This window comes from Magallana gigas, chromosome 5 (genome assembly GCF_963853765.1).
Source record: "Magallana gigas chromosome 5, xbMagGiga1.1, whole genome shotgun sequence".
Taxonomy (NCBI): Eukaryota; Metazoa; Mollusca; class Bivalvia; order Ostreida; family Ostreidae; genus Magallana; species Magallana gigas.
The window spans coordinates 42,592,664-42,604,701 of NC_088857.1; the positions used below are offsets into that span (position 1 = coordinate 42,592,664).

General features: G+C 33.0%; 2 protein-coding genes across 2 annotated transcripts; one reads left to right on the forward strand and one right to left on the reverse strand.

The window, feature by feature from the left end:
- Positions 1 to 503: 503 nt before the first annotated feature.
- Positions 504 to 4,376, reverse strand: LOC105323191 (protein FMC1 homolog). Its single transcript, XM_011422189.4, has 4 exons — positions 4,352 to 4,376; positions 4,074 to 4,198; positions 1,872 to 2,024; positions 504 to 874 (listed from the first exon to the last, which is right to left on the reverse strand). Exons 1-4 carry the CDS (start codon positions 4,359 to 4,361, stop codon positions 785 to 787), a joined length of 378 nt encoding a protein of 125 aa, XP_011420491.3. The 5' UTR covers positions 4,362 to 4,376; the 3' UTR covers positions 504 to 784.
- Positions 4,377 to 4,422: 46 nt separating this feature from the next.
- LOC105333047 (immunoglobulin-binding protein 1) lies at positions 4,423 to 11,871 on the forward strand. Its single transcript, XM_034448637.2, has 10 exons — positions 4,423 to 4,563; positions 5,933 to 6,045; positions 7,037 to 7,130; positions 7,395 to 7,507; positions 7,813 to 7,948; positions 8,067 to 8,136; positions 9,811 to 9,890; positions 10,127 to 10,269; positions 11,139 to 11,284; positions 11,576 to 11,871. The coding sequence occupies exons 1-10, from the start codon at positions 4,456 to 4,458 to the stop codon at positions 11,614 to 11,616; spliced, it is 1,044 nt and encodes a 347-aa protein (XP_034304528.2). The 5' UTR covers positions 4,423 to 4,455; the 3' UTR covers positions 11,617 to 11,871.
- The last annotated feature ends 167 nt before the right edge of the window (positions 11,872 to 12,038 follow it).

Sequence of the window (12,038 nt, forward strand, 5' to 3'; positions counted from 1 at the left end):
ATATATATATATATATATATATATATATATATATATATATATATATATATATATATATATATATATATATATATATAGTTTAAGTTACGAATAGTATATTTGATAACTATCATGCAAAGGGTTCTCAAAAAGATATTGAATGGTCAGTATTTAGATTAACGTGCGATATCTAAGGTGATTTGACCTTTGACCACATGACCTGGACATCAGTAAGTGCCCCTTTACTTTTGGGGCACAAGTATAAGTGTTTTCAAGCAAAGTAATTTCAAGATATTGAGTGGTTAATAATTAGTAATCTACCAGTGAATTTCTAGACCATTTTTACCTTTAACTTTATTTTATCCTTTAACTACTAAAAAATCAGACTAAGCAGCTTTAAAAAATATCAAGCAACGTACAAATATATCAATATTTTATCTTAAGGCTGACAATAATAAATCAAATGGAAAATTGCAATATCAAAGAAAATTTGACACCAATAATCTGGTGATAAAAAACCCTGATTAAATCAAAATTCTTTATTCATTGAAAACAATAACAGCATGGCAATAAATTTGCTATAAAAATTGGAAAATATAATATAGATTGGTTATCTGAAACTTGAAATTACTTGTAAATATTCTATGGAGATTTTTCTCTTTTTTTTTTATTATTAACTCTATTCAAATATCTATTTCAGGTTCTAGACAGCCCATATAGCAAGCAAAATAAATAAGGCAACGTCATTAAATGGTGTTGTTAGATAGCTAGACACATTGTTCATAGCTGCCTCTGATTTTTACTTTCAATGGTCAACAGTCGGTAATTTTAGACCAACAAGATTTGCACTCTGTTCAATAGATCTCTCTGTGGTTTTGTACATCTGAGCAAGTTCCTGAAATTAAATGAAAACAAATGGAATAAACCTCATAGATATCATTATAATTGTGTGTGAACTTCTTTAATCAAAGTACTGAAGAACTGACGGGAGTTGATTTTGTCAATGTTTATTTATTTTAAAATCAATGATATGTTTTTTTGCATGACAAGTACACGTATACGTAGTTTCTAATTTGAATTACACATATTTTTATAATATGAATTTTTGAACTTTTTCGACTAGAATGTCGAGAAACCTCCATATGAATCATGTTAAATAATATTTAAAGATAAAATCAATTCAATCAAAGTATGTATCAGTGGTAGAAATATTTCTCGAAAATTGTATGGATCCAAGCAATATTGAACTATGGTCTCGTTCAACCAAACGCTCGGCTGACACCGTAAATCTCCGACAAGGGTTTACGGAGACAGCCGAGCGTCGAGTTGAACGAGACTATATTGAACTCTGGCGTAGAAATACATACGACTACAAAAATATTTAAATTGTTCGTACCATTTAAAATCTGACTATTTTTAAGGTATTTGTAAATAAGTTTCCTTGAAAAACAATGCTTTAGCATACATCACATCGAATTCATCAATTATTTTCAAGAACTAAGTCTTGTCAGGAGCAATGATTTGTGCTGAGGTCCAAACACTGTTTCACTTTCGGTTTGTCCGAGTGACTGCATAGGAGAGTTGATTAAAAATCAACTCCCAAAAATGTAAAAAAAAAAATATACACTGTGTATCTATTTGGAATTAATAATAATAAGTGATCTGGTAAAAAAATATATAATCTACAGTCAATGTACATTTGTATTCACAATTTTTTTGTTTGTTTGGTGTTTTGATTGTTCTTCAAATCTGTTACCTGGTTTTTAAGTTTGCAATTTTTCAAACTGGCATCAAGATATCTGATTCATTAAACCATTGCATTAACAGGAAAGAAATTGATATCTTGATGTCAATAATTACCTAGTAAGTCTAGGAGGAATAATGTGACATACCTCAGATTTTCGCAGACTCTCCAGCATACAAAGATAGGTCTGGCCTACCATCATCACTTCATTCTGTCCTTTGCATAATTTCTGGGTGGTAACTTGATGCTCTCTGAACTGATTTGCAATGTATTGAAATACTGGAGTGTCATACAATTTTTCCTATTGAAGAAAATGAGATTTTGGTCATACACACATTACATGTATAATATTTTTAGTATAACTAATAACTAAATATTATTTATATCCATATCATTTGCTTTCTACCTCTTATGGAATTGAAAACAATAATATTATTTAAATTTGTAAATCAAATATAGCTATATATAGGTATATGTGATATAGCCTTGGATATCTTTGAGGTGGCGAGTTGGTAATCATTGAAACACCCCCCCCCCCCCCCCCCCCAAAAAAAAAAAACAAAAAAAAAAACCCAAAAAACTATCAAGATATAAGGAACTTAACTTCATTTTTAATTTTGACATTGAAACTTTGTTCAAAATCAAGGTCACTTTACTATGGTTCTCTTTGGTTGAAGTATGAATCAAATAAAACAAACAAAGTATGCTAAAAAATGATTTTGCACAGAAATTTGCTTTGACTTTAACATGTTTACTAACAGATAGTTTAAGGTTAAGCCCAAGTATGAAGGGAGAGAAAATTGTTTCAAAGGATAAGGATTTTACTTTGAGATCTGCTTTGACCTTGACCTCTGACCAAAAACTGACATGTAACCTTAAAAATTGATACAAGTCCTCATAAAGAAATGATAACTAGGTACAAATTATACCCCTATAATAGTGAATGAGTTTACCTGGATAAGTTTTTAAGCATTATACAATGTGCGTATGGGTCAATGTCAAGGCCAGAAATTAGTCCTGACTTTTACCCCTTTCTATTTGTAACCAGTAACATTGGTTACTGAATGATTTACAAACCTTGGTGTCCTTATGAAAGGTTACAGTGGTTACTGGTAACATTGGTTACAAATTTGTTTCGGTTAGGATTAGGGTTAGGTTTGGTGTTATGGTAAGTTAGGGTCTGATTAGAGTTAGTTTAGGGTTAGGATTAGGGTTCATATAGGGCTAGGGTAACCATTGTAATCAATGTGACCAAGTAAAATAAGCCCCTGTGTAAATCAAGAAAATTACTGTCACTACTGTTACCCTAATGTCACAAAGAGAATATAGCTGTAGCCAAGACCTCCTGCTTAACAGAAAAAGGCTTGTCACCTATGTTACCTTTTGTCACCAAGAGAATACAGTTGTAACCACTGTACCACTGTATTACCAAATAAAATAAAACTCCCTGCTAAACTGAGCGAGGAAAAGACTAAAACTTAAAGCTTGTAAATCAAGCAATGTATTTTGATTTCATAGTGCATTCGTCCTTCTATTGCATATATATATCATGCTATAGCTAAAACATGCAACTTATTTATGTTAACATGCAACTTCTTTATGTAGACATGCAACTTATTTATGTCGACATGCAACTTAGTTATGTTAACATGCAATATAAATATGTTGACATGCAACATATTTATGTCGACATGCAACTTAGTTATGTTGACATACAACTTATATAAGTTGTATGTCGACATATTTATTTCGCATGTAAACATACGTAAGGTGCATGTCAACATATTTATCTCGCATGTAAACATACATAAGTTGCATGTTGACATAAAGTTGCATGTTAACATAAATAAGTTGCATGTTGACATCAATAAGTAGTATATCTAGCATCTTGGATGTCACATGTTGGCGAACTTTGAGATTTTTTATAACTCTTATTTGATTGCAGTTTTCTTGCATGTCAACATCTTTATCTTGCATGTCGACATAATTAATGGAAAAATAACTTCCACACAAGGGGCAGAGAAATGCCACCATAGAATCCTGACTATTGTTGTCCTTCAAGATATATCAGTATAGAGCCTATACGTATCTTCGGACCAAGTTCACTTGTTTATTACAAAGGAACAAGCAGTCAGAGAACAATAGCACGAGGCCTACATATTGTAATTGAAAATATGGGTTGCAATACGTTATTAATAGGAAAAATGCTTTAAAAAGCCATGTAACTGAGTAATACAAATGAGAAAATTCGGGTTAAAATTTTATACCTATTTTAAAAAATTTGTATGCAATAATATATAATTACAAGTAAACGACTTAAAATAAAAATCAATGTCATCTTATTTCGTACCTTTGGGTTTGCTGTAATTTTCATCTCACGACTTAATCGTTTATAAAGCAGACGCCCGAGGTTAACTTTCTGTTGATTAGCCATTTTATTATGGGACGGTGTAAACATGGTACAGATGAAAACTTCTTGCATGAAAAAATAAAATAATCAAAAAGTTAGATTATCATCTTGACTTACACTTAGGAAAATGTTCATCTAATAATGAAAACAATCTAGGTTTAACCTTTCTGTTCGATGTTTTGTAAGCAAATACAATCTCTTGATTTCACTATTATTACCCATATCCATATCACATCCCGAAAAACCTCAGCCTTGCAGTGATTATGACGGTGTGTTTAACTATAGAATTATTGGTCTGATGAGCCCACTTTGACGTGAGATAATGGCAGAAGGTGGAGAAGAGAGACTACCTGACCTGTATGAGAAAATCTGGTCTTGTTGGGGAACGCTGGACAGCACAGAAGAACCGTCATCCTCATACAATGTGCAGGTACAAAAAAAACCCAATATGAACAAAAAACGAATAAACATTGTCTGAAAATGATCGAACACGCACGTGAAATACAAATAGAAAACATACATTTAATTGCGAAGCAAATCTTATTTAAGATGTTTAGGACCTAGGGCCTATAAAAAAATTGTGTTTTTAGGGTAACACTGATGAAAAAATTAGGTTAGGTAGGTAGGGATTATTTTTTTATTTTATCATATTTTTTTATTCATGAATCCTAAGAGTATTTTTTGTGTCATATTTAAAAATGGGTTTTTAATAGAAATAATATAGAAAATCACAATCTGATAAAAACAGACATCTAAAAATGGTAGGATCGGGATATTTTTGTAGGTTAGGTACAGTTACCCTAAACACACAACTTTTTTTTTAGGCCTTATAACAATTACAATTTTTGTGTAATGGATTTGGAGAAATTCGAAACTAACTGGCCCCTGAATCTCTGGTTAGGTGCTCTATGACCTTAGCTATCTGGTGACTGTGAATGTAGTAGTCTTACCATCTTATTACTCCCCCTTAATATAATCTTGGACTTCGAAGATCTATGGAAGGGAATTGCCTTTGTGACGGTCAGACCGGTTCGAATACCGGCGCCAGATAGCTCAGTTGGTAGAGCACCTGACTAGAGATTCAGGGGGCCCGGTCTGCTCCGTCATTATTTCTCCCATCCCGTTACATTTGGTGCCGTGACCAACCCCTGGAACTGACAGGTGAACTCCTGCCAGGGGAAGAGCCTGGGGTTATCTTCGGGAACGAAGATCATTTAAGGGGGGAGGAATGTGACGGTCAGACCGGTTCGAATACCGGCGCCAGATAGCTCAGTTGGTAGAGCACCTGACTAGAGATTCAGGGGGCCCGGGTTCAAAACCCGGTCCGACATTATTTCTCCCATCCCGTTACACCTTCAAAAGTCTATGTATCTTGCTTTTATTCATATTATGCTTTATTCTTTATTCTTCAGTACAGTTACACTTGCAAGTCACTTTATCTTTTTCACATTCATACTCATCCAATTTCACTTTTATTCTCTTTTATTCTTTATGGTTTGCTTATTTCTATGTTGCAATATTCTCTTATTATTTGTGTTAATTCTTACTTCTATCTCTGTTACAAACTTGAGTTCAATCATGCAAACCATAGAGCACTTTCAATTGAGACGAATACAAGTTGTATGAATTTAATGCTGCATTATGACGCCAGGTGGCAGTGGGTGCGCTATTGCAAGATGTGCTTCTCATGATTTTACATTGATATTAATTCCTTGCGCTTAAATAGAAATCTACAGTAATGTAAGTACTTTGTAATGAATGTGATATTCCCTATAACAAATTATTGACTTCTTTGACAGAAAACAATAATCACAGGAATAACAGCTGGAATAAAGGCGATCAGAATGGTCAATGATCTCGGTCTCTTCAGCACAAACGAAGATTTAGATGAAGTGGCAACAAATGAAATAAAGTAAGGAAATATCATAAACATGTACAGGGTATTTCAGAAAATGTAAACATTGTGTTACTGCACATGGGTAAATACTTTTGCAGGTTGTCCAATGCCTAGTATCAACAATGAATCAACCTCCTACTGGTACTTACATTTAATGTACCACTATATAATTAGTGCATGTTTGGAAGGGTAACAGTTGAAATTGACACCCCGAGAAAACATTGTCAACATCCGCTTGGCATCGGTTGACTATGGTTTTTGAGGGTTGTCAATTTCAACTGTTGCCCTTCCAAACAGGCACTATTTATTCTATTATACTAAATGTCTTAGCTTAAAAAAAAATGTTACTGCTTGTCAGCGAACCATATGTGCTAAATTTACACGCATGTAGCAATTCATTTTGTTATACTTTCATGTTAAATACTGAAATCTGATTGGTTAAGACGCAGTTCATAATCCTTTCTATTACCCTCAGCGTTAGCAACGCACTTAGCAACGGGTAACATTAAAAATTGTTACATGCGTGAAAATTATGCGCGTACGGTTCGCTGTAGAATTCACGTTATTCCTATATAAAAGCAGTAAAATTTTCTTAGAAATTAAGACATTCAGTATAACAAAATAAATAGTGCCTGTTTGGGAGGATAACAGTTGAAATTGACACCCCTCGAAAACCATTGTCAACCTCCGCTTCGCGTCGGTTGACAATGGTTTTCTCAGGGTGTCAATTTCAACTGTTACCCTCCCAAACAGGCACTATTTATATAGTGTTACCCATTGCCAAGTGTGTTGCTAATGCTGAGGGTGATAGAAAGGATTATAATCTGCATCTAAACCAATCAGATTTCAGTATTTGTCATGATATACAATATATTAAAAGTATTTTGATCATTGTCTGCAAGTGATTTTGTAATTTTTTGCTCACCACTTTTTTTTTGAAGTGTTATATGAAATATAATGTACAAATATATATATAACTCTAATTTTCAATTTACATTTATTCCAGATACCTTCTCCTGCCTGCTTTCATGGGTTATTTTACAGAGAGAAAGACTGTAAAGAAAATGGAGGAACGAGGAAGTTTGGTCAAAGAGGCAAAAGTAAAATTACATTCCTAGATGCGTTTATAAATTTATTCAAGAAACCAATGCTCATCGAAGAAGAAATATGTCAATTAATTTTAATGTTTAATTCACTGTCTATAACTTTACATTCTTCAAAACTACTGTATGTGTTTGGAAAAAAACCTTCAGAATTGATGCTCATATGCATGTACAATATATCAATGACACCAAAATAGGAAAGAAATTCCTGCACACAAAATATCCTCAATTCATTCATATGGAACTTGTTTCGGTTTCCAGGCATATTACATAGATTTTCTCAGGAACTGTGACAATTATGGAATAGCTAAGCTTGATAAGAGATTGTTGAACCTGACCCCAGAGGCTGACCAAAAGACAAAACTCTCAGGGGGGTAAGCATGAGCGGATGTTTCTAAAGTGAACTATAAACAAGGATACTTTAAATCATATTTTGGAAATTGTATATTCGTGAAGTATTTGTTTTGTACCATTTTCTGTGGGAAAACAGCAGTCTTTGAATCCTTTTTCTACAGGTATCAACTTTCTAGAATTTACTGGTTTTGTAAAAATTGCTCTCATTTTCAGTTTACAGTATTTGAGATTTAAAGGAATACATGTATTTAAAGTTGTATACATGTATATCAAATAAGCTTGTTTGTTTGGAGAATCAATCAGTTAATTTTTGGTATTTATCAAGACCACAAGGTATGGCAGGTATGATGCAGACAAGGGAAGAAAAAATAAAAAGCTTCAAGGAGAAAAAGGAACTTGATGCCAGAGTTAAAGAACTCCATGATAAAATGAAGCAGGACCATGTAGATGAAGACGTCAAGGTCACATGCCTTTTAAAATTGGACAAATTCTGTTCTAAAAATTTACAAAAATTATTTGACTTTCAATTGCTTATGGTAATGTTATTCGATTCAACTTAATATTGAATTACTATTACAGAGGGAATACTATATTGGTTTACTAAAACAATGGATTGGAAATGCAAAAGAGAGTTTAGATTCTTTACAAGGTAGGTCTTATTATGTCATTTGTTTATTTCCTTAACAAAGGGGATTTTACATTATAAAGTGTGTACATAACATACATATTAAATACATGTTTTTTGCATATGTGATACAGATAACATCACAAAACTTGAATCGGCCTCTGGGGCTGATACAGGTTTTCAGCCCTAGGGCTGATACGGATACATATCACACCCCCTTGTGGAACTCCTGCCTTCTTTTGTTTTGGCATTTAGGCATGTTTACAAACGAAAATTAATACATTTGTTACAGTCGACATTTTAAGTGCAGTTTGAAACAACAAATGCTTGCGAATGTTTTGGAGCAGTAAATTTGAAAAGGGAAATTCTTGTTCTGTTTGGTAAAACAATAAGATCTCATATTTTTATTTAATACATGTATAGACTACTTTCAAAGGATATTTAGAATCAATTTGTTCAAGTTGATGTTTTTTTTTTTTTATTTTATTACTAAGTATGTAATAAATATAATAATACATACCCCTTTTCCAGACCACAGCATATATCAGCCCTTAACCAATATCACTCCTCGGGCCTTTGGCCCTCAGGCTGATATTGGAGTCTTTGGCTGATACTGGCTGTGATATGGAAAAGGGTATGTATTAGTTGCATATTCACTGTATGTTAGGCTGTTAGCAATGCTATAAACTAAGGAAGAGTATTTTTAACCGGGTTTTCCAACGGAAAAATCCGGTTATTAAAATGGTGAAAATGGCGGGCGGGCGGCTGCCAAAAGGGTACCCTCATTGTACAGATAACTCCTCCTACAGTTTTCAAGATAGGAAGTTGTTCTTTTGCAGATCAATTGTACATATATCAGAGGTGTGCATATAGCTAGGATTTTGATTTCCGATAATTTATCGAAAAAATACCAGCTTTTGAACTTAGTCATTTTTTGGCAAAATGTTGCATATAGGGTACCCTCATTGTACGGATAACTCCTCCTACAGTTCTCAAGATAGGAAGTTGTTCTTTTGCAGATTAATTGTACATATATCAGAGGTGTGCATATTGCTAGGATTTTGATTTCTGATAATTTATCGAAAAAATACCAGCTTTTGAACTTAGTCATTTTTTGGCAAAATATTGCATATAGGGTACCCTCATTGTACGGATAACTCCTCCTACAGTTCTCAAGATAGGAAGTTGTTCTTTTGCAGATCAATTGTACATATATCAGAGGTGTGCATATTGCTAGGATTTTGATTTCCGATAATTTATGAAAAAAATACCAACTTTTGAACTTAGTCATTTTTTGGCAAAATATTGCATATAGGGTACCCTCATTGTACGGATAACTCCTCCTACAGTTCTCAAGATAGGAAGTTGTTCTTTTGCAGATCAATTGTACATATATCAGAGGTGTGCATATTGCTAGGATTTTGATTTCCGATAATTTATGAAAAAAATACTAGCTTTTGAACTTAGTCATTTTTTGGCAAAATGTTGCATAAACATGTAGGGTACTCCATTTCACTGGATAAGGGTTGACATGGATTATGGATACAGTTTACATGAAAGAAAACCCGGTTTGCTGTCACATTGACAGCTTTTCACTTGTTGGGTGTATATTGCAATGCATACATTTTTATTTACCTGGCAGAACTACAGTACAGGATTTGTTGAAAAAATTTAAAGACATGTTTTTTTCTATTTTAGTGGAAGTCACCATGTTGGATCTTCGTAGTCAAACACTAAATGATGATGAGGCAGAAAACAAACCCAAAGAAAAGAAAAAGGTAAAATAAAATAATGTTTGAGTATTTGTAAAAATGCCCCCTTTTGATACATTCTCAGTGTACTCCATATCCCTATTTCCTGAACCATATGTGGAGTTTAAAAAAATAAAAATCAGTTGTAGATTACAAATTTTACTTAATACATGTATATGGTACATTACATAAGTTTTACACAAATGAAGATCTGATTTCCATTCTTCACAATTAAGTCTTTGTTTAAATGCTTATCTGTTTAGGCATTGCGCCCCTTCATTATAACCAAGGACATGATTCAGAAAGCTGTGTTTGGTGCAGGATATCCCAGTATTCCGTCATTGACCATTGAAGAGTTCTATGAGCAGAAAGTAAAAGATGGAACCTTCCAACCGCCTACCTCAAAGTAAGTAAGAGCATTGAGATGGGAGACAAGTGTTGAGATGGAGAACATATCTTATCCTGAGGACTTTGTAATATCCTTCTGTATCAGTGCATGGAAACAATCTTTTAGCCATTTTTTTCTCAATTTCAAAACTTAAAGGTTATGATCTGCATATGCACATACATGAACATGGTATATTTTAAAACTATAAATGATTTAATTATACCCCTGCAAACAAAGTTTAGGGGGGTATATTGGTTTCACCCTGTCCGTTTGTCTGTAGATGCAACTTTGTCCCCCTATAGAATTTTTTACTACTGCATGGAACAGTCTGAAAATTTGTACATATGTTGATCACCATCTGAAGATGTGCACCTGCATTTTTTTTAAGATCAGACAAGATTGAATGATTTTATGACAGTTAGGGAGGTAATCCTTACAGATTTTATTAATTAATTAATGGTATTAAAACACTCTAAAATTATATAAATACATCCAGATGAAGGATTTTTGTCTTTATGTCTTAACTAGATTTATTTTTTATAAGTATTCTATCAACTGACAATGCAAAATTTTTGTTTGTCAATGATAAATTCTTAGGAGCTAAAAAGAACATCAAAGACAAGTGTGGCTGAATTCATTTGTACCAAGGGGGCCATTTTCTGAGCCATGGTTTAGATGGAGCATGTGTAGGAAAAATTTATAATCTGTCAAGTGGGCGGTGGTTTTGGGGCTATTTTAAAACTGTTTCATGTAAACCATTTGTTCAAATCAATTATTTGTCCCATTTGAACTTAGCCTTGCGGGGGTATTAGTCCCATTAGGACAGTTCTAGTTTTCCTATTGGAGAAAAGTTTTTGTATATTGATTTATGTTTTGGAATGGTTTAGGGGACACAGTATGCAGGACTGGGCGAAGGACCCTGATAAAGACAAAGAGGCCCAGGAGAGGGAAACAGAGGAAAAGGAGAGGAAAGAAGAGCAGGATGACCCTGAGGAGATTCAGAAAACCAGAGCATTTGATGATTGGAAAGATGGTGGGACATCATTAAGTTATCAATATTTACATGTATATAGATTGTAAAAATGTCAATATTTATATTGATTGAAAAAATGTCAATCAGATATTGCAAAATATGTTTATATAGTGAAGTGCCAGTTCTGATGACCACTTTTAATTTGTTATGAACTTTATTTATAATTATTAATAATTATAATCTGTAAGTTTATAAAGATATTATATTGTATATGGAAGTCTCTGATCTTTAATGGTATAATCTGGCTAATAGATGGCATATGTTTTAATAAGAACTGAAATTTTGATTTAGATCATCGAAGAGGATGGGGAAACCGGAAAAATATGGGATGAAAAAATTGGAATTCCAAACAAGATAAAGTCACAGACCTTGCTGCTGCAGTCTCTATGCTACATCTGTGCCAGTTTTCCGGATTCCTGAATGTGCTCTCCAGTAATCAAGAACATCGCAACAAACAGAGTCAAGAAGATGAAAAAATGATGTTTTATACAAATATGGACATTATCATGAACTTATGATGAAGTTTAGTTTAAGACCTTCGCCTGTGATAATAAATATACACTGATTCAATAAATCACTATGCTTAATTAGATTTGTGAATTATTCTTTGCAGTAATATTTATAGAAATCTATATATATGTATATAACTGTAATACACAAATGAATGTTTACTGGGTTCTAAAAAAAATAATGATTAAATTATGAACTTCTTTGTAATGCTATAAAATTATTTTTTTCATATTGATAGCTTAAA

Bases quoted from the DNA above. Each gene is read 5' to 3' on its own strand.
- LOC105333047 (XM_034448637.2), top strand. From the start codon at position 4,456: ATGGCAGAAGGTGGAGAAGAGAGACTACCTGACCTGTATGAGAAAATC. The intron at 4,564-5,932 runs GTACAAAAAAAA...CTTCTTTGACAG, and splicing joins CATCCTCATACAATGTGCAG to AAAACAATAATCACAGGAAT. The intron at 9,891-10,126 runs GTAAAATAAAAT...TTATCTGTTTAG, and splicing joins AACCCAAAGAAAAGAAAAAG to GCATTGCGCCCCTTCATTAT.
- LOC105323191 (XM_011422189.4), bottom strand. The intron at 2,025-4,073 runs GTACGAAATAAG...TTTCTTCAATAG, and splicing joins AAATTACAGCAAACCCAAAG to GAAAAATTGTATGACACTCC. The intron at 875-1,871 runs GTATGTCACATT...ATTTAATTTCAG, and splicing joins AGAGTCTGCGAAAATCTGAG to GAACTTGCTCAGATGTACAA.